Source organism: Dipodomys merriami, unplaced genomic scaffold, assembly GCF_024711535.1.
Source record: "Dipodomys merriami isolate MVZ:Mamm:240054 unplaced genomic scaffold, mDipMer1.0.p SCAF_5, whole genome shotgun sequence".
In the NCBI taxonomy this organism is placed as follows: domain Eukaryota; kingdom Metazoa; phylum Chordata; class Mammalia; order Rodentia; family Heteromyidae; genus Dipodomys; species Dipodomys merriami.
Window position 1 is genome coordinate 77,892,080 of NW_027206068.1, and position 22,396 is coordinate 77,914,475.

Genomic DNA, 22,396 nt, shown 5'->3' on the forward strand with positions numbered 1-22,396 from the left:
AAGCATATTGTTGTGGTCTCAGGTGAAAATACTTTAAAATATGGGTGATACTTGCATTTTGTTGCACAGGAAAGTCTGCTCAACAGATACCACCATTGAGTGTGAGTGGCATGATGGTTTCACACTTGTGAGTTGTGGCTGAAGTACCTGCTGCCTAAGCTAATTGTCACACATTTCTTTCCTGTTCTCAAGAATCTAGTGTAGGCTGTTTGAAGATATCTGATATGTATGTATTTTTGTCAAACAGAACTTTCAGCAGAAGCCAAAGCTGCGTTGCTTGAATTTGAAGAAAGAGAGAGACAGCATAAACAAGGACGCTATGGTTCCCGGCGAGGAGGAAGACGAGGAGGCTCTCTGATGGGCCGTGGAGTGGGAGACCAGAGGCGAGAGAGCAATGAGAGGGGAAGGATGAAAGACCACAGGCCAGCCCTGCTTCCTACGCAGCCCCCTGTCCTGGTAATTGCTCTGTTTTGATACCTGCAGATTTGAGGAAGGGAGCGTGCATTTGTGCATAGTGTATTCCAGAGACTTACCCCTTCCTAGCATGAAAGAGGAGCAATGGAGTAGTGCCTGACAGTGTCTGCTTTGCAGTTTCTGTAGTGCAGTTTCATAGTAGTCTTAGATGTTAAGGCCTCCAGTGATCGGGCAGTCACTAAACCCCATCCCTTACCTACTGTCAAGGGAAGAGCTGGCTACCTCCTGCTGCCCCTCTGTCAGCATGGCCCTGCTCCAGCAGAGCACTGTCTTCTCTCTTGCTGCTAGATAAAGGGTCCTTTTGGGTAGACTCTCTTCTAAAAATGTCCCTTTTCTCCCCCTCCCTCCTCTCCTTTTTCTTTCTCTCCATTCCATATAGGGTAGTGTTATAAGATGTATACAATATATATAGCGTGTATCAGACTAGTAGAGCTCCATCTCCCCACGTTCTTACTGTTTTCTTTCTTTTGGAATGGGGATGAACGCATTTAAAATCTCTTAATAGTTTTGAAACTCCTCTTCTGTTATTTTTTAGGGTTTGCTTTCTTCTCTCTGAGCAGCTTTTTTGCCACCCTCTGCCATCTTTGTATGAATCTCATCCCCTCTTTCCCTCTCTGGTTTCTCTAGAGGAACATTTCCAGCTGCTCTGCCTCTCTACCTGGCTGTTGCACATGCCCTAAACCTCATTCATTTAAAACCACACAGAGCTGGGTGCAGTATACATGTCTATAATCATAACACCCTAGAAGCTGAGATAGGAGAATCACAAGTTCATGGCCAGCCTGGATTTACATAGTATTTGAATTTAGCCTTGGCAATATAGCAGGACCCTGTCTCAAAAAGGGGGGAAAAAAGCCAGACATAGTGGTATACACGTTAAAAGTCCAGACATAGTGGTACACACGTTAAAAGTCCAGGCATAGTGGTACACATGTTAAAAGTCCAGACATAGTGGTACACACGTTAAAAGTCCAGACATAGTGCTACACACATTAAAAGTCCAGCTTCTCAGAAAGAGGTGGGAGAGTTGAAGTTCAAGAAACAAATGAAAGCAAGACTACTATCTTAAAGTACTTGCTAGAAGCCCTGTGTTTAATATTCAGTACTGGACTCCATCCCCCCCCCCCAAAAAAAAAAAAACCCCACTTAGGATCTTTCCTTTAAACTATTATGCTCTTAAATTAGACTACATGTTACTGTGGGTGTCCCCATGTTGACTGGTGTGCTCTCTAGGACAGTACAAAAGTGAAAAAGATATGCCAGGTCCTCACAGTCAATGTGCACACCACAAAGTGAGGAATAAGAGGGAGGAGAGCATAGATTCTGGGAGTGGAGAGAATGTCCCCCAGGGTCAGGATAGCTAGCCAAGACCACATATGTATAGTCTCAGTTGTACTCATCGTACTTCATCAGATCTTGACCCTTGGTCCATTCACTTTTTACTGTGGCTGGGGTTCTTTAATCTTAGCATAGTCCCTGTCACACAGTTGTGACTGGTGCCAAGACCTCTTCAGCATCCACATGGCAGCTTTCACGTGGAATCAAAAGCCCTTCTTGTTTTGGCATTATCGAAGGAAAATGGCTTGTTAAACTAGATGGCAGCAGAGAGTATGAGTATACAGCTTCTTTATTGTATTCTAAACTTGTGATCTTTGGGCAAATAGGAATGGTATCACTGGATCGGATGGGGTAGTTCTGTTTATAGTTTTTTGAGGAATCTCCAAACAGCTTTCCGTGGTGATTACATCAGTTCTCACCCATCAGGAAGAATAATGTCATTTGCAGAGAAATAGATGGATCTGGAAAACAAGTGAAGTAGGTCAGGCTCAGAGAGACAAAGGATGTATGTTTTCTCTCATGTGGAAATTATTTCTAAATTAAAATCATACATGAAAACATAGGCAGGGCCATATGCATGTATACAGAAACAGATTGACTAAAATATACACAGGGGAGGGTTGCAATGGTGTAACTCCTTTGAACAACTGACCTACAGTTTAACAAAATAAATAACAGGAGGCTAGAAGACTAGTGGAGAGAGGAAGGGTAGTTACTATAGTCAGTATTCAGTGTTCCGTGTAAAAATGGAACTAGGTAACTGCAGGGGGTGGAGACAGTTGAGAGTGGAATGACATTGGTCAGGATGCACTGTTCTCACAAACTGACGTGTTTGAATTGAACCCCTTTGTATAGCTCCTTAAAGATGATCAACTTGGCATTATAAGCTTATAATACATGTGCATTCCTTCCCTTTGCTTTTTTGAGTGTGGATTTCCATGAATTTCTCTTGTTTTGTGTTTTATAGGCTCACTCTCCGAGGCTAATCCCTCCTCCACAGCCACCCCCACCCCCGCCCCCGCCCCCACCCCAGCAGCAGCCAATCAGAAGTCTGTTCCAGCAGCAGCAGCTCCAGCCCCTGCTCCCCCTGCAGCACCCCCACCACCCCTCCCCGCCACAGGGTGTTCACATGCCCCCGCCAATGGAGGCTCCGAGGATGATGCTTGCCCCACCCCCCGTGACCCCGCAGCAGCCCAAGAACATCCACATCAACCCGCACTTCAAAGGCACCGTGGTGACCCCTGTTCAAGGTGTGTGTCTGTCCAGTTGATTGAAGCCCATGGCTTGTGCCTCTGGAGGCTTTGGGGTTGGGCAGGAGCCCTTGGTGGCCAGACTCATTTCAGGCTCAGGTTTGTGAGGAGCCTGGTTGCCTTGTCTACCTCCCTTTACTTGGATACATTTTCCCTTACTGTCTTGTCTTGTGGTTGAGAGGACGGTCCCGAGCATGCTCTCACGGTGAAGCACCCTCCTAGAGGTAGTGCTTGGAATGTGTCATGGGGAGAATATGGCCAGTGGTGTGTGTCCCTGTCCTCTGCCCCCTCCTTGGGCTGTTCCCTTTAATTCCTATCTGCCGGTGCGGAGGAGCCTGGTTGTCTCCGTTATTGTGACCTGATAACTTCTGGTGTTACCATGACAGGAATGGGGTTACTGGAGGTGGGGGCTGTTGAGAAAGCTCCCTGAAGCACAGTTACCCTGGAGTACAGCTCCCCTGAAACGTATCCCTTCTGTATATGCTTGGATACGCTCTGGATGTGCTCCTGGAGGGCCAGACACGCAGATGTGCTCCAGCCAGGCCGTTTGAGCAGAAGCTTTCTGTCAGTCCCCTGCTTCCTCCTGGCCTGGCAGTCAGTCCATCAAGGGAGTGTAGTAGGAGTGCTACATGGGTTCAGTCCTAGGTGCAGGATGTGAGAGGAGAAGGGAGGAGGTCGGTCAGGAAATCGGAGGAGGACAGCAAGGTAGTGAGATGTCCTCCAGGCAAGACGGTCACAAAAAACAAAAAACTTGCTCAAATAATTTAAAAGCGAGACCACTAGTGTAGTCAGGCCTGTTGCAGCCATCCTCAGGACTTGGCTTGTACTGAGGAGTGACACAGCATTGGTTTTGTTTGGGAAGGGTCATTTTACTACTACCTTTCAGAATAAGGCTTTGAGGGAACCAGGGTGAAAGAGGCATGTAGTGGGAAGTGACTGTAGGAGTCGAGGGAGCAGAGGAGAGACCCCTGCTGGCGTGGCAGCCGCAAGAGGGAGGGGTGGCCGGCCTGTGCACTGGATTGATGAGCACCCACCTGAGCTGGGGGAGGTGGGAGTTCTGTTCCAGTCCTGTCAAACCCAAGACTGCACCCACATGTGGGGGAAGTGGCTATTGTAGGTTCACATTTAGAGCCTTGGCCAAAGTGCAGATTTGGGTGGGCATCACCAGTGCCTAATAGATCTCAGGTTCTGCAGGCGGGTGTTGATTGGTTGGGAAACCTGAGGTACTTTATGTGAGGGGAGAATCTGGTGGAGGTGCGAGGCAGGAGGACAGTACTGAGGAAATGAGTGCCTGTATTCAGTGGAAGGAAGGTCTTGGCCAGTGACTAGGGGCGCAGGAGGGCAGTGTGGACAGGCCTAACAGTGTTGTCTCCAGCAAAGCTATTGGTGATTGGTGGGAGGGAGTGATTTCCTTGACTGAGGGTCTTTATTTCAGACGGGAGGATCTTACCACACACTGGAGAAAAGACTAGCTAGCATTCATGTAGGTGAGAGGAAAAACATCTTGACAGGCAGTGTGCTGAGCAGGGCTGAGCTGGGGCACTCAGTGAGTGTGGCAGACAGCTGCATGGGGGTCAGTGGATGGGGACATCTTCGATGGTTCTTTGGATGGCCTCACTTTTCTCAGTCAAGCTGGGAGTAGGACATGGAGAGGTCTGAGAGGGAAGTCATGCGGTCGCCCTCCTGGACTGATGACGGTAGTGAGAACGGGCAGCTTCTTTCCTGCTGCCTTCAACCTCCTGTGTCCTAGGTGACCATGAACAGTTGGGTTTACAAAGCAGTGTAGGGGCAAGCCTCGTGGATGATGATACATGACGGCCCCTGTAGGGAGGAGATGGCGAAGGGGGATAACGGACGGTTCAGGTCGGCCCTGAAGACGGGGAGCCAAAGTAGAGAAGCTGTACAGAAAAGCAGGCTGGAGAAAGGACTACAGCCTGAGAGGCAGGGTGCTGGAGATGGTGGCAGCAGTCCAGAAGCTGGACTTGTGTGGTATACGAGGAGGGTCAGCTACTCTGAGACTCCAGGCTGGGGTTTAGAGCAGCAGAGCACCCGTCCTGGGTGAGAAGAGAGGGGGTGCCCGTCCTGGGTGAGAAGAGAGGGAGGGTGCCCGTCCTGGGTGAGAAGAGGGGGGTGCCCGTCCTGGGTGAGAAGAGAGGGGGTGCCCGTCCTGGGTGAGAAGAGAGGGAAGGTGCCCGTCCTGGGTGAGAAGAGAGGGGGTGCCCATCCTGGGTGAGAAGAGAGGGGGGTGCCCGTCCTGGGTGAGAAGAGAGGGGGGTGCCCGTCCTGGGTGAGAAGAGAGGGGGTGCCCGTCCTGGGTGAGAAGAGAGGAGGTGCCCGTCCTGGGTGAGAAGAGAGGGGGTACCCGTCCTGGGTGAGAAGAGAGGGAAGGTGCCCGTCCTGGGTGAGAAGAGAGGGGGTGCCCGTCCTGGGTGAGAAGAGAGGGAAGGTGCCCGTCCTGGGTGAGAAGAGAGGGGGTGCCCATCCTGGGTGAGAAGAGAGGGGGGTGCCCGTCCTGGGTGAGAAGAGAGGGGGGTGCCCGTCCTGGGTGAGAAGAGAGGGGGTGCCCGTCCTGGGTGAGAAGAGAGGGGGTGCCCGTCCTGGGTGAGAAGAGAGGGGGTGCCCGTCCTGGGTGAGAAGAGAGGGGGTCCCCGTCCTGGGTGAGAAGAGAGGGGGGTGCCCGTCCTGGGTGAGAAGAGGGGGGGTGCCCGTCCTAGGTGAGAAGAGGGAGGGTGCCCGTCCTGGGTGAGAAGAGGGAGGGTGCCCGTCCTAGGTGAGAAGAGGGGGGTGCCCGTCCTGGGTGAGGAGAGAGGGAGGGTGCCCGTCCTGGGTGAGAAGAGGGGGGTGCCCGTCCTGGGTGAGGAGAGAGGGAGGGTGCCCGTCCTGGGTGAGAAGAGGGAGGGTGCCCGTCCTGGGTGAGGAGGGGGGGTGCCCGTCCTGGGTGAGGAGGGGGGGTGCTAGTCCTGGGTGAGGAGAAGGGGGGGTGCCCGTCCTGGGTGAGGGGGGGGGGTGCCCGTCCTGGGTGAGGAGAGAGGGAGGGTACCCGTCCTGGGTGAGGAGAGAGGGAGGGTGCCCCCAGCTTTTTGTCAGCATGAAGGTGAAGGGTCTGGGGCTGGTAGCCAGGGCTGCTCTTGGTCTCCTGTGCCTCCAGCAGGTGCAGTACAGAGGTGGGGAGCGCCTGTGATGGCTCCCATGCTGACAGGCATAGGGGTCTTGGAGCAGAGGACTGTGGCACTGACAGGCTGGCTGGCCCTGAGAGCAGAAGTTAGCACCATCTTGAGAACATCTGGCTTGCCTTCAGAGGACCATGCCTTTTAATCTCAGGCCCCTCAGCCCGATGAGATACAGATAGTGGAGCAGGGTCAGCCCCTGCTCTGTCCTGCCCACGGTGAGGGAGAGCTTTTCAAAACTGAGTTGGCTTAAGTACATGTCTTGATAAAAACGACTTGATTCTTCTTGTAGATTGATGACTTCTGTTGTTTTGAAAACAAAGAGTCAAACCATATGTTAGCATCACAGATAGTGTATTTGACCGTCCTCGGCATGGGTGTGTGAACCTTTTCTCCAATTGCCAGGGTGTGCTGTTTTTCTTTCTCTGCCTGTTTCCCTCCTCCCCATCTCTCTCTCTCCCACCTCTCTACTCTCTACCTCCTTTCTTTTCTTACCTCCCTCTCTTCCTCCCTCCCTCTCTTCCTCCCTTCCTCTCTTCTCCCTTATTCTATCCCCCCCCCCTCACGTGGTTCTAGAGAATTAAAATTTGTATATGATTGTAGGAAAAGTGCCTGGAATTAGTGCTTGGATAACCTGGATACAAGTTTGGAAAATAAACTTAAGTTTTTCATTTTAGAGGAATTTTATCTTTCATTGCAAAATGTTTTAATTCTGACTAGTAATGTTCTATTAAGATTTAAGATTCAGCTTATGCTATTGTGTACTGAAAAATAATTATTCTCCCTTTCCTTTTATGTAGTTATTAGAAATACTGATGCTTAGATGTGAACCTACTGTATGATTGTGTGTGCATTTGTACTTTACTGTCCTTTCCAGTGGTGTGGACATGCAGTGATCTGATTGTAATGCAGGTGTTTTCTTGCAGTGCCCTTGCTGCCAGTTCCGAGCCAGCCGAGGCCTGCTGTGGGACCACAGAGATTCCCAGTGAGTAGCAGCTGCTCCTGCCGTAATGAGGAGAGCACATGTTCAATAGGAGATAGTAGTAATACTATAGGCAGGAGCCTAGCCAAACACAGTTGTAAGGATGGTAAATACTGACAGTAATCTCTGCAGTGAAAATGTTTGTTAAATAATTAAGGTCATTGGGTTTTGAGGGTGGAATTAATTTTGTTTAACTGTAAAATTGTTGATCAGGATCACCTGTGGAGGACCTTTCACCTTAAAGAATATGAATTCTGATTTTGTTATTGTCCAGTGTTCAGTGGAAAAAGATGGCTCTTGCCTTAGAAGAGGGGGCATGTGTGTGCAGACATGACAGATACGTGTGTTAGCCATACATAGGAATAAAAATGAGGTTCCCTGCTTGTAAAAGAACCTTTAGAGTCTTAATGAGCCAATCAAAGTGTCCACTTCAAATTAGATTACAAAGCACATATTCATAATTTTCTTATGTGGTTATTTAAATATATACATGTGGATTCTTGTTAGATTTGTGGTCTGAATTTATGATTGTATTATAGCAGTGAGTACATGTTCTCTTTAAAACACAATGTGGAGAAAATGGACATTTATATGTAAAGCAGAGTTAACTGAGACTCAACAGACTGATTTTCAGGAAATATATAAATGGCCCATTTGACTAATTAACTGTGATAATTTACCAAACTGGTTTAAATGGACCACCTACATGTATAATTATTCCAGTAATTATTCAGAAATACACTCTTTTGGATTTAAGGTTCTGAACATTCTTTAGACGCTTTCTTGATTGTAGCTATTATTTATAAATCATGGTAGGGTTTCCAAATCTAGTTCTTGTTGGTCTCGTTCCAATGTTTTTTTTTTTTTTAAGATTATTTTTCTAGTTGCAATGGTTTGTTATTTTTAGTTGCTATTTAATGAGTATCAATTCCCATTTAGGGCACTTGTCTAACTGACAGGATAACATGATTTTCTTTTATTTTTTTGCAAATTTTTAAATTGTGATTGACTACGTAAGTTCACAAATTTCACAGTATTGTGGGATAGTGATGCTTAGTTAAAGTCACACATTCTAACCTTCATGGGGCAAATTGTCTATGGTGGTCTATAAAGTTTATGAGTTTTATGGGCTTTGACAATACAGTTATTTCTTCCACATCAGGTGATCTGTACATTTCTTTCCGTTTGCTTAGCATCAGCTCTCTTTCCTTCTCATTCCCTTTTTCCCATCGCTGCCATTGAGTTCCTTAATTCATTTTGATCAATGTCCAGTGCAGTTGATGGGTCCCACTGTTGTATGTTTTCCCCTAGTCCTGTGTCCTCCTCCTGGTTTCCCTCTGCGGTGCACATTTATACCATATATGTGACTAGCAGCATGGGGTCATTTAGTAATGATTTGACCAGATGAGTGGATGTCCTTTGTTTCTTGAGTCTTGTTTACTTTATTATATCACCTTACATTTTGGGTTTAACATCCACTGGATAACATGATTTTAGACTTTAGATGATTTTAGACTTTAGAAATATTTTTTTGATGAAGTAGTTCATCCACTTGGTACCAACATTTTGCCAACATTTTAAGCACTTATCCTTTAGGGTTGTGAACATTTTTATTAAACTATTATTAGATTTGTTTTCAAGTTTTATTTACACCATAAGAACAACATTGTATGTGGAAAGCACTTGCAGTTTTTAGAATAAATGTAGAATAATGCAATTCAGTACTTTCTATTAAAAAAATGTAGTATTTTTCAGTATAAATGAGGCCCGTGGAGTTTTCAGATAATCTTGTAAGCGTGAGTTTAACTCACGCAATTGGGGGGTAGGGGAGTCTAGGAGTATACGTTCTGTGAAACTTTGCCTAGGACAGTATTTATGCTCCGAACATGGAGAATCACTTAAAGGGGCGTAGACTGTGGAATCAGAAGATCACAACAAGCCTTGCTTTGCTCAGTTGTCAGTTTGATGAAAATTGGCACAAAGACTTTCAGACTCAGTTTTACATCCCAAGGAAACAGATTCTGGTACAGACTGCCAAGGGTAACTTCACAACTGTTTATTATAGGGAAGAGGGATGAGGCAGTGCTTCACAGTCAGATTCTGTGTTTGTGTCTATTTGAACTTTGTTTTCCAGCGTTCTTTGTTTTGTGTACTTACAGTCTAATCGCTCTCTTTTCCCCAAAGGCTGTCCCTGGTATTTTTATCATTAATAGGAAGTTATTAAGCCCATTGCTTACCCTTAGTTCATGTGTTTGTCTTCCAAGCTATGTTTTTAAAAAGCTTACTTACTAATGTATCGCTAAAATGTCAATTATTTTGAATGTTTTGAAATGTTATTTTGAAGTTTTGAAAACTTTGTTTTCCTGACCTGCTATTTTATGGGTAAATTCCAGGATTCACATTGAAATGTTTTTGACCTGTGGTGTTTCAAAATTGATTTAGGCCTTTGATTTTTGCATTGGTTATGTTGGGCAATGCTGGGTTAGGGTTAACTAGTTAAACACCATGTAGTTTGGCTTTTGAATAATATAGTGCTCTTTGCTTAATTAAGAGTAGAAATTGTGTGTTTGAGTTAGTCTTCTTAGCAGCTGTATTATGTGTCTTGAGCCAGCAGAGAGGTTGTTGTGTGTACTTTCTCTGCATGGCAGTGCAACTCGCTGTATCAGGTGCTAGAGATTGAGTCTTGCTGGATGTGCCCCGAATGCCATTTCATGCAAATCATGTCTGAGAAGACTGCTGCATCAAATCACATTTCATTCTGATTATACCTCTTACAGATGAGAAACCAGACTTTATTCTCTACAGGAAAGAAAGTCTTGCTTTTGAATGCTTACTGTTTTTACAACATGCTGGTGATGACTTGTAATTATTAGCACTTAAGATAGGGCAGGGATGATGGACATTTTCTCTTATCAAATCTACGAGTAGTAGCAGGAGAATGTAGTAGGAGATCCTTCCAGCTGTCAAATGCTGTCAGGCTTGCAAGGAGAGAATGCAGTTTAAAATGCAGGTGACATGATACCCAACATCCTGCACTTGCTCCAGAGTTTCTGATTAATCATGATTACCATACATTATCATACCATCAAATTCAATCATATCAATGAATGCCATCAGTGGCGGCAGCAGGAGCAGCTAAACACAGGGGGCAACAGCCATTAAAGAAGGGGGTTTGTCAGATTTCGTGACTCTTAACTTGGCTGGTGGCTCCTGGATGTGTGGGTGGTGATAGGGGCTGGCAGTTGTCATTGGTTATCTTGTAAAATTGGTTTCTACTGGTTTTTACTGTTGGTGCCATTCAGCTACTCTGTAAAGATGTAAGGGATTTATAAACTAGTATGCTTTTTCATTAGTTTACTACTATTTTGTTGCAATAGCAGTAACACCATCATAAATAAAACCTCTTCAGAGATATAATGCTCCAGAAATGTGGTTAAACCTTGAAATACTGTTTGTCAGTCTGCAGTTTAATAATGAAGACTGTTAATGTCAGACTGTACCACAGAATTTTAAACTCTGGTGTTTGGAGTATAATTCCTCAAGAGGCTGCTTTGTGGGGAGAGCGGGGGTTGGGGGTAGTGGTGGGTTTTTTTCCCCTCCTTATCAGGCAGGCAGTCTACAGCTTGAGTCATAACCCCATCCTTTTTCTGTTTCAGCTATTTTTCAGATAGTTTCTTGTGCTTTGCCTAGGGACAGGCTCGGACTACAGTCCTCCACCTGAGACTACTGGAGTGGGCCACCATGTCCATTTCTTTCTGTTATGATTGAGGTGTAGTCTCCAAAGCTTTTCGTCTGAGTCCACTGCAGACTTTGATCCTCCTGATCTCTGTCTCCCAATAAATGCACTTTTTAAGATTAACTTTGAAAGAGATCCAGAATATATCAAAATCCAATGCTTCCAAAAGTTTAGTTTTTTTTTCACGTAATCTTCTTAGTGTACCATCCTGTGAATTTTACCTGTGCCTACTATTGTATAATTGTCTTAGTGATTACAGAGGACAGTTCTGTCACCAAAAGATTCTGTATTTCCCTTACCCAGGTGTTGGTTCACTTTGTTTCTTCAGTTATACTATAGTTTGGGGATATAAATGGAACCTCGCAGGTATTCTGTTTGCAGTTTGGCTTTTTCTACACAGCACAACCCAAGGTTCATCTGTTTTATAAGGTAATTGCCCTGTGGTATTCCAGGGTATAGAGGTACCACAGTTTGTTCACCCATTCCTAACAAACTGGCTAGAAACATCAGTGTGAACATAGGTTGTCAGCAGGGACCAGCAAATGGGATCTATGGACTTAACACAAACTGTATGCTCTCTGTTGGTATTGTTGACATCACAGCTTTGCCTTTTCTTTTTTTTTCTTTCTTTTTTTGGTGGCCAACAGGGGCTTGAACTGAAGGCCTGGGCACTGTTGTTTAGCTTTTTTTGCTCAAGGCTGATACTCTACTACTTGAGCAACACATCTGCATCCAGCTTTTTGGTGGTTAATTAGAGATAAGAGTCTCAAAGACTTTCCTGTCTGAGCAGTCCTTAGATCTCAGCCTCCTGAGTAGCTAGGATTACAAGTGTGAGCCACTGGAACATGGCTGCTTTGCTTTTTAATAGGTTTTTGGGTTTCTTTGTTTTGTTTGTTTGGTTTTTTTTTTTTTTTTTGGGTGGATTGTGGGGCTCGAACTTAGGGCCTGGGGGCTGTCCCTGAACTTTTTGAGGCCAGTGCTTGTATCACTTTGAGCCACAGCACCACTTCTGGTTTTCTGGTGGTTAATTGGAGATAACAGACGTTCTACCTTGCCTGGCTTTGTACTGCGGGTCTCAGATCTCAGCCTCCTGAGTAGCTAGTATTACAGGCATAAGCCACCGGCATCTGACTAATTTGTTGTTGTTGTTTAATGAGGAAATATAGTCTTCCTAGAACACACATTGTTGAAGATTAAAGATGAATAAAACGTTTATTGAGTAATTACTGAATTTCGCATTTTGCTAAGAGCAAACCTTTGCTTCGAATAACCTTATGAAGCAGAGGTATCATTATTTTCTCCATCTTACAGATTGGAAAGCTGAGTCTTAGAAGAATGAATGGCTTGAGTTCACCTAACTGTGCAGGAGATAGGATTGGAACCAGGGTTGTCTACATCTTAATTCTTAGGCTGTACTTGCTCTCTAAATATAAAAGTACTCTATAATAAGCTGAGTTTTAAAGACAGACTCTGAAATTGCACCATCACACTGCAAGTCTGACTGTCGTGGGTTCTGAGTGGGGCATGAACTCCTAGGGTGCAGGGCCTGGCAATGTATGTGGGAGGATCTTGGTGGAAACATGCCTAGGGCTTCTTTTCTGAAAGAATGGAGGAGTCCTTGGCAGGTTTGGCTAGAGCACTGTTGTATCTACAAAAAAGTTTCCATTTGAAGTGTGTTCTGGTTTCCTTGCTTAAACTGGTAGCATTGTTTAAATGAAATCTATGTGGTGTTTTCTTTTCTTATAGTCTGAAGCCTATTACTTGGCTTTGACTATGCATTTCTCCAAAGTGGTTAGCGGGTGTGTGCAAATACAAAAATACCTTCTAGGAAAATGAATGTAGGTATTTAAACGAGGCACAATCCCAAAGAAAAAGTCTATGGAGAATACCGAGATAAGAGGATTAACACATTGTGTGATAGAGGGCTGCAGTTTTAATTATGTCAGGGTCACTGGTGGTCTTTATTCTTTGAGTTTAACCCATTTAATCAGAGTTAACTGAGAGGTGTTCTTAAGTGTCAATTGGTTTCTTATGTAGTTCTTTGCATTTTGAGTGAGATTAATAAATGAAAACATGTTATATAGGAAGGTTATAATTTATTGAAAGATTCATGAAATTTCAATGACATTGTTAAGGTATTTAATTAGTCTTATTAAAACATACCAACTGACCCTTTTAAGGAAGCTGATAAGTCACATAATAGCTATTGGAACCTTTTTATTCTCAGCTTTATACGATTAACTTTGTGTTAAGCAATTTATGCAAAGTTGCCATCTCTTTTTCGTAACCAAATTATCAGTTCTTCCTGAGCAGGATTAATATAGATAACATCATGTAATTAACAAGAGATGCAAAAAAGTGAAAATACAATTTGTGTAAGAATTATAGGAAAGAGAATGGTAATTTCTTACCTTGGATTTTTAAAGGGATATAAAGAAAAGGAAAACAGCAATGATTTGAAAGGATTAAAGTAAGTAGTCTTTTCTTTCAAAAGATAAAATTACAGTAAGCACTCAAAATTTTGTTAAGTGACATAGTCACAGCTCACTAACAGTCTTAAAATAATTTCTGCATTTGGTTGAGGAAATTGGTAATTCATTATCCTTTATACCCAGGAGACAATAGAAATTACTAACGAGTGAACATGAAAGCTGAGAGCCCTGGTTTCTTGAAGGCACAGGCACTGTGCTAAGATGGAGAGAGCAGTTCATAAGCCATGATTTCCTGAACTGCCACTCGTTGACGATAGAGCCTTAGAATCTGGCTCTATCATCCTCGCGTTCGCTTAGAATCTAAACTTCTCCAACCAAGGAAAAGTGGCTATTTAATCTGTTTCTTGGCTGTTATATCAAGGTTGGCCTTGGGGCTTGTATTGTGTGAAGATCTGAGTGGGCTTGGACAGAACTTAAAGTGACTTGAAAACCACAGATTTTCTTTTTCTGCATGAGAAGGTTCTGACTAGTCTAGCCGCTCTGTGTTATTGAGGACACATATCTATTTTCTTCTGTCCAACCATCACCTGAGTGCATTTATTTGAGAGTCTGGAGATACATGGCAGCCAAGGCACCCAAGGATTTGGTGAGCCAGCATGGATTCTGTGTGCCACCTGGGAGACAACCAAGATCCCAGGTTTGGAGTGATTGTAACTGGGCCAAGACTTAGGGCAACAGAAGCAAATCTGAGATGGGAGTTTGGTCACTTCAGTTATGTAAGGGCTCCAGGGAAGCAGGAAAGGGATGGAGCAATCAGGTCTCTAATATAGTTTCAGGTTGAGTCTTGAACTGCCTCCCAGTCCTTGGGGTGAGCCTTGGAGCTTAAGTCTTTCCTTAATCTAGAGTTGTGAGCCTGAGGCAGCATGCTTCTCTCTCTTACTTTGTCAGGCATTCCTTGGAGAAGCAATGCTCATAAATCAGGGTAGCCTTTGCAGTATATAGGTTATGGCTCTGTGACCTAGTGGGCTCCCAAATGTCCTGTCCAGGAGTAGTCTTTGGTACAGACTAATTTCATAGTTTGGGACCCCTTGGCTTGGCACTGCATAATGCATTAATTTTTTCTGTTAACTTCCATCCATAGACATTAACCACTTGGGCAAATTCAGAAAATTTTACATACTAAATGAGTTATTCTGCCTTTGTTCAGACTTTCTCCTGTCTTTTACTCTTCCTTGAGTGATTTTTACTGTAACATGCATAATCCGAATTTGTCAATCTGTATTTACGCTTAGGACTTGACCCTGTAAAATGCCTTGATGTTATGTGAGGTATGAGGAGTTAGTGCTAAATACCATCTTTTGAGGAAAAGGAGTTTCCTGTCTCTTACAGGAATTTCACTCAGTTCTATAGTAGAGCTGGGGAGGCTGGCTGGAGGTGTGTGCTTTTGACCAGTGTGGAAGCAGACACTGGACTGTCTGAATAACTTTCTTCAAAGAAGAGTTACAGCCTTGAAATAGGGGAGTTGGTTGCAGGGGAAAAGGCAGTCCTGGCCTCTCCCTTTTCCCTCTCTTCTGATGTTGCATAATTATGATAGGGATCAAGTTCAGTCACTGGAGAACTTGGATCTGTTTATTCTTTTGGTCACCAAAAGATCATCCTAGATCTTGGCTTGCCTGTCCTTCTAGTATACTGTATGTTTGTTTCATAGCCACTCGTTCCAGCGCCTCGGGCACATCTAAACCTTCCATACCGCCTTCATGCTGCCATTCAGTAAGTGTCTGTGTGCTTTATGGACATGAAGTCAGCTTGCTGTTAGAAACAGGAAGTTCATTGATCCATTCAACGTCCATGATGGCCTGTGTGCCAAGTCCTTTACCAAACACAGACACATACAGGTGTCCCTCCCTGACCCAGCTATCATAGGCTAGAGAGGGAGAGGAGTGGACAGAGGGACTAGGAGACCCAACTTATGCCTTATTTATGAAGGCTTTCTGATTTGAACATAGAAGTGAATGTAGGAGGTGGATCTGTGCTATTACCTTTTACCTTATAAAGAAATATGGAAATTGTCAGAAGCTCTGTGTCTTCATTAATAGCCTGAATTGCCATTTGTGAAAATGTCATGTAAAAACTGATGATGACACCTGCCGGTGTTAGACTCTTCATGACTTTATGGGTGCTGGGCCAAGTAAGTGCTTTGATGTCCCCATGAGAAAAGGATATAGGTACTATTGTTACTCTGGTTCTCAATAAACTGAAGCCCTGGCCAAATCAGCCCCATTCCCAGGGCTACAACTGGGGCATGGCTGGGCTGAATGATAGCACTCAGGGCTCTGTCTTTTAGACACGGGAACAGGTGCTGCTCTCTCAGATGAGCTCCTTTGCAGGTGCATCTAAAAGTTAGAATAAAGTTCTTCTCTGCCATTGCCCAAGTTCATCATGTTCTACTGAGCAGATGAGAGAATTGGGAGGCTTTGTTGTATATCATAAGGCAGTGCCTGTCAATATCTATTTAGATAGCACATGGAGAATTTAGTAAAAGAAAGTTTGAGGAAGAGATAAATAACAGTAACATTCCAAAAGGGCCAGATTTGAGATACCAATGTATTTTCTGTGTAATACACACAACTATCTTTAGATGTTTTGAATAGTTAATGCTGGATGAAGGTGACTCACCCTGTGATCCTAGCTACTCAGGAAGCTAAGATGTGGAGGATCCAAGATGAAGCCAGCCCAGACTCTAGAATAACCAGCAAAAAGCAAGGCTGGAAGCATAGCTAAGTGATAGAACTCCAGTTATGAGCAAAAAGCCAAGCAACCTTGAAACCCTGAGTTCAGATAAGCATACAACAAAACAAACAAAATAACAGCCTTACAAATACTTAAAACAATTTTTAGGGAAGTAATGTGAACCTAGTTTGCAAGCATCTCAAGGTTTATTGAGTTTCTTTTTTAAGGAAAGGATGTAGGGAGTTAAGCAAAGGTCTCAACCTCTCTAGCAGAGACAGAAATCAAAACTTAACAGACCTTCCACTTAGGGCAGAGTGGGAACCAGTCTTTTTTTCCAGTTACATTTTGCCTTATCTATAATGAGAAAACTCCTCTCGGAGGACTTGACATTGGCTGTGTCTGATGGAAAGAGGGAAGTGGGGGTGGGGAGGAGTTTCTCAAGAGCTTTTCAGCCACGTGATCTGAACTGTTGAATTGACACTTGCAGCTCTGCCCTGCAGTCACACAGTTCCACCAATAATGCAGATTTCACACCAAACCCACATTCTTCTAGATCTCTGAGTCTAGTAAAAGCAGAAGCAAGTCTGGCTTCATATGAAATCATGAAGGCTTGTTGTAATTATGAGCAAAACCAAGGGAGTCAAAGAGTAAGCAGAAGTCCCTGGCTTTGCTGAGAGCCAGCTACAGCTCCTAGTGACTGACAGAAGTACCCTGTGTCCTGCAGTGAGTCCTTCAGGAAAACAGCCATGTGTAATTTCATAGAAATGACCCCCAGGTCATTGGGGTCAGGTGGTCCTGCTCAGTCAGTAACTGAATCAGTTACCTGAAGAAGAGTGTTCACCTATCACTAGTCAAACATAAAGGGTTGTTATTTTTCCTATCTTTCAGCTAAATATCAATTCTTCATCAAAATCATCAAGATTTTCTTACCTATTACAGGCACTAGCTTGTTTTGGACTAGTCCCTTGAAGCTACTCAATAGAATAAGTTTGCTCTGGCGTCTCATGAGTCTCATTTTTGAATGTGCCTTACTGGTTTCTTTTGTATTGGTCTATTTGAATGCCTCCTTTGCGTCCCTTCCCTCCCTCCAGGAAGTGAAGTTCAGTGCATCCTCACATAACTTACAAGGACAAGCCAGCCTGGACACTCAGTTAGACTCTGGGCCAGAGTTCCAAATTTGCTTGGGTTGAAGGCCATGCAATTAGTCTGACCATTCCACAAATGAGAGGGTGATAACCCAAGAAACACTTAAATACTTTTTAAAAATAAAGCTATGTCTTTGATCACTAATGTGTTATCCAGGACTATTGAAAAACATCTCTGAATGTGGCCGTGGTGGTCTATGTTCATAATCCTGGCACTTAGTACTTGACAGGGCAAGGAGAAAGGGATGTTGCATACCTTGCATTTTAATTAGCTTCATATAAAAGAGTAAAGATATTTTTAAAATACAGCCTTTGATCCTGGAAGAAAATAGGCAAGTCAGTTGGAACTGTTTGTGCATCCTATTTCCAACCTGTGTTGTTAGAAATGTGTTTGAGAGCCAGGTATGGGGGTACACACGCATCATTCCATCTTCAGAGGAGGTGGAGGCTGAGGATCACCTGTTTGTGGTTACCTTAAGCAAAGGTACAAAACCCTGTTTCAAAAAAACGAAAAAAGATGATGTAGTTCAAGTAGCTGAGCACTTGGTTTAGCATGTAGAAGGAGTTTCACAAAAAGAAAGAAAAGAAAGGAAATATTTTTTTCTATCATCTTATCAAAGTAAAGATACTAAGAACTGACCACATCAAAACACCAGAGCAATGAAGTCTCAATGTTGTTGTTAAACATGTATACATTTATTAAAAAGCCTTTCTAATGATGTGTAGGAAATATCGCATGTGTGCTCAATTATAAATCTTACATTCTTGTGTAACATCTACTACTCTGGTTTTATCTCAATTGACATCCTTACAGCTGCAAGAGTTTGACCTTTGGGTTTCTCTGTCCCCCTACTGTTCAGTAAGTTCCAAGTACTTGTGTTGGGATTATCTGGTTTTGCCTAATGTTTTGGCATCATTTTGGGTAGTGTGTAGGCTTCCTGGCTTGTGGCTTATGGAGTGTTTGTTTGGTAGTATTCATGTGGTACCTCCAACAGAGTTGGCTTTTAATGAGGCAGAAGGCATGGGGAATCAGAAGAGGCATTGCCAGTGTTAAAGAGTGTGAGGTCACATTAAATGACAGACACACACTAGGGTTTCAAGTAGATGAGGGACAACTGTGCCTTTTAAAGTGGAGGAATGCTTGCACATTTTCAAGGATGACATCCAGTGAAAACGAAAGGATTACTTTGGTTGTGGCTAATAGTTCTTTCAGGAACAATGTTTCTTTAGATGTTGCTTCTTAGGGAAGTAGAATGGTTTAAAAATTTCACGAATGATTAAAAGACTAATCGGAAAATGAAGCAGTTGTACTTTGTCTTTATATCATTTTGCTGCAAACATGTAGTAAGTGGAAACTTTTGAGTCTATGACAATTTTTTTTTTAATCTGACTGTAATGTAATACTTGTAATTTGGCTTCTTAAACAAATTCACATTTTTCTGTTATAGTACAAACTGAATTTCTTTTTCTTTTTTTGAAGTAAAGTACCTTTAGGTACTATAGCATAGCTGTAGCTATGCTCTTGTTAAGTAGATAACAAAGAATAGCATCTTTGAGAAGATAAATGTCATGAATGTCCAAAGTAGTTTATTGGATTAGTGGAAAAGAAGGTCAGTAATTGCATAGATTTCAATAAGCTGTAAAATAGTAATCTCCCTGCTGTTGATAATATTACAACACATGCATTTTTATTTTTGACTATTTCATTATAGCAGAATCACTTTGTAAAATGTTTATATATGCATGTGTGGATATTTATATGTAGAGGGGGGCATATGAGAAGTCTGGTTGTCCATACTGATATGGAAGATAGCTTGGGATTGTGTACATTTCTGAAAAATAGCAGAATATCCTGTTTTTCACCCTGGGTTTTTATGTTCTTCAGGGCCCCCCAGAATTTCCACAGCACACACCTGGACCTGTGCCCAACAGTTTCAGCCAGCCCCCCCGACTTCCTCTGCAGGACCAGTGGAGAGCCCCACCCCCACCCCAGGATCGAGACCCTTTCTTCTTGGGAGGTACATAGGGAAGGGTGACTGGACAGAATGGTATGCAGAAGCTGTATTAGGTGATACACCTGAGCAGTTCCTAATAATGCTGAGTTTACACCCAATTGGAGATGTTGTTTGTAGGCTCAGGGCTCACTGTACAGTGGTCCTGCCCATCTGATGTGAACGTTGGACAATGTTGGTATCTGAAATGTGACACTCTTGCAGAGGAGGAAAGTTTCCATAGAAACTGGCCTACAAAGCAACCTAGAAATAAAGAAGTCAAATCTAGAATTATTTCTTAAGGATAATCTTCCAATATTTGCCAATTTTGTTCACAGACACTTTCAAAATGACTTGCCATAAGACACATGTGGTCTTTCTAATTTGCAGTTAATGCTCTTTTACTCTCCAGTTTCAGGTGAACCGAGGTTCCCCAGTCATCTTTTCTTGGAACAGCGAAGTCCTCCTCCACCGCCACCTCCTCCCACACTACTGAACAGCAGCCACCCTGTTCCTGCTCAGAACCCCTTACCATTCACTCAGCCGGGACCAGCATTCAATCAGCAAGGACAGCAGCCAGTGTTCCCGAGAGAAAGGCCCGTAAGGCCAGCCTTGCAGCCCCCAGGTCCAGTGGGGATCCTGCACTTTAGCCAGCCAGGGTCAGCAGCCTCTCGGCCTTTCATTCCTCCTAGACAGCCGTTTCTGCCCAGCCCTGGACAGCCCTTCCTGCCCTCACATGCACAGCCCAGCCTGCAGGTGTGTAATACAAGCTACCCTGAGGAAAACCAGGTGCATGTGCCTCTGAGGCTTTGGGTTGCATGACCATGGAACCACTCCAGTGCACTAGTTTGTAGTTGTTTAGAGTTTTCATCACAGATAACTTCCTTGAAGATTTCATTATCTAATACTAGGAGATATGGAATAAATGATTGTCATTTGGGGAAAATTGAAAAAAAATCACTATTAGAGTTTTTTTTTGTTTGTTTTTTTGTTTTTTGTTTTTTTTTTTTTTTTTTTGGTTGGTCGTGAGGCCTAAACTCTGGGCCTGGGCGCTGTCCCTCAGCTCTTCGGCGCTCAAACACTTGAGCCACAGCGCCACTGCTGGCTTTTTTTCTTTTTGCTTATGTGGTGCTGAGGAATCAAACCCAGGGCCTCAGGCATGCAAGGCAAGCATTCTACCACTGAGCCACCTTCCCAGCCCTCAATTTTTGTTTTTAAAGGATGCACTACTAATAAAATCAAGACATGTTTTGGTACTGTATTTGTTTGCCTTCGTGAGATTACTTAAAAGGCGTACCTATGTAAATAGAATACTTGGCCAGATTATTCTGCAGTGTACAGTGAAATGGCCTTTCTCTGTGGGAGGTAAACAGTCTTGCTCTCCACTTAGTATCTGACAGACTTGTGTGCCCTCTGCTGGTCGGTGTGCCTCCTGGGCTGTGAGTGAACGCCTTCCTCTCTTACACCATTCTTCTTGTATTTAAATTACAGTTGAAGTGTACAGTGGTGGTGCACTTGAGTCAGCGCTGCCGGAAAATAGATAGGAACATAGGAATCTAAGCCACAGCAGGTAAATGGCTTTGATACAGAGTGTTAACAGAGAGTTAAGAATAGGGTTTTGCTGTTGTTGTCATTGTTGTGTTGTTTAAAGTTTTACTTTGTTATTTTGTCAGTCTTAGGGCTTGAACTCCAGGTTGTGTCCTTAGGTGGATCACTACCATTTGAGCCATGCCTCTGCTTCTCATTAAATAAGTGTTTTTCCAAGTTCTTTTTATTAAAAATACAATCTTCACTGAGACGTGGTAAAATATAGTTAAGTTTAAGAAAAGGGAATTAAACCATTCCATTACCTTGAAGTAGACACTGAACATTTGGGTGCATATTTTTTCAGTCTTGGAGCAGTATGCCCTCACACTCGTGCTTTTCTCCCTGGGCAATTTGTCAGCTGTTGTCTTTCACTATGTCCACCGAGCCCCCTATGGGAGTTGCCTTTCCTGTGTCACAGAGGTTCCCCTGGGGTTCGGTTCTGCTACTTGTGTCTTAGGGCTGGGAGGAATGTTCTTGAGGCTGTGTGTTTATTCACATCAACAGTGAGTTCCTTTAGATAGATTGTTTCTGAACAGAAAAGGCTTAGGACAAACAGAATGTAAGTTAGAGTTGGTTTATCACTGCTTTGAGGCTGTGTGTTTATTCACATCAACAGTGAGTTCCTTTAGATAGATTGTTTCTGAACAGAAAAGGCTTAGGACAAACAGAATGTAAGTTAGAGTTGGTTTATCACTGCACATGAGAGTAGTATCACCTTCTTCAGTCTGAAGTGTGAAGTGTCCTCTGTTGAGGCTTTTGAGCAGAATGTTGGATTGGGCGACACTGAAATCTGTCTGTCATCTGTTGTTTTTCTGTTTTGGAATGAAAGGGGCCTCTGCACCCTCCATTGCCACCTCCTCATCAGCCGCAGCCCCAGCAGCCCCAGCAGCATCAACACCAGCCTCCACACCAGCCCCCGCTGCAGCCGCCGCACCAGCCCCCTCCACCGCACCAGCCACCTCCGACGCACCAGCCTCCTCCACAGCACCACCACCACCTCTCTGCTCCCCCGCCTCCCTTGATGCCCATGTCTCAGCCACAGTTCCGGCCACATGTGCAGACTGCCCAGCCTCAGCCCAACAGCAGTCGGATGCAGTGTGCCCCACGCCAGGGCCTGCGCCATGTAAGTACCAGCATCCTTACTGTCTTCACCTGTGGAAGTAGGGGCCTAACTTCCACCTTGATTTACATTAACCAGTGTGCTGTACATCTTCTGAAGTGAATATGGCATATCCCCCCTAGATAATTCTGTCATGATAGCTGCTCATAGACATGTAACTTGAGTAAGTACTTTGGGATGATTGCCATTCTACCCTTGCCTGTGGCATAATTTTATTGTTATTATTAAGGTGTTGTACCAGAAGGGTTATCATTTCATAAGTCTGGTAACGAGTATACTACTTTTTTCTGGAGTCACCTCTTCCTTTGCTTTCCCTCAGTATCCCTCTTCTGTCCCTGCACACAAGTTACATAGTTCATTTTCCACATAATAGTATACGAATAGCATGATTGCATTTGCTCCTCCTTCTTCCTTCTCTTTCTGTGTCGCCTTCCCCTGTTCTCC

General features: G+C 43.9%; 1 protein-coding gene across 8 annotated transcripts in view; it reads left to right on the forward strand.

Moving 5' to 3' along the window:
* Positions 1 to 22,396, forward strand: part of Rbm33 (RNA binding motif protein 33) — an 83,917-nt gene that overhangs the window by 39,459 nt on the left and 22,062 nt on the right. For all 8 annotated transcript variants that reach the window (XM_069997152.1, XM_069997153.1, XM_069997156.1 and 5 more), the window contains 6 exons: positions 248 to 456; positions 2,780 to 3,062; positions 7,156 to 7,214; positions 19,140 to 19,272; positions 19,658 to 20,001; positions 21,662 to 21,955. In XM_069997152.1, the coding sequence (XP_069853253.1) occupies positions 248 to 456; positions 2,780 to 3,062; positions 7,156 to 7,214; positions 19,140 to 19,272; positions 19,658 to 20,001; positions 21,662 to 21,955 (1,322 nt within the window). The remainder of the gene's footprint in view (positions 1 to 247; positions 457 to 2,779; positions 3,063 to 7,155; positions 7,215 to 19,139; positions 19,273 to 19,657; positions 20,002 to 21,661; positions 21,956 to 22,396) is intronic.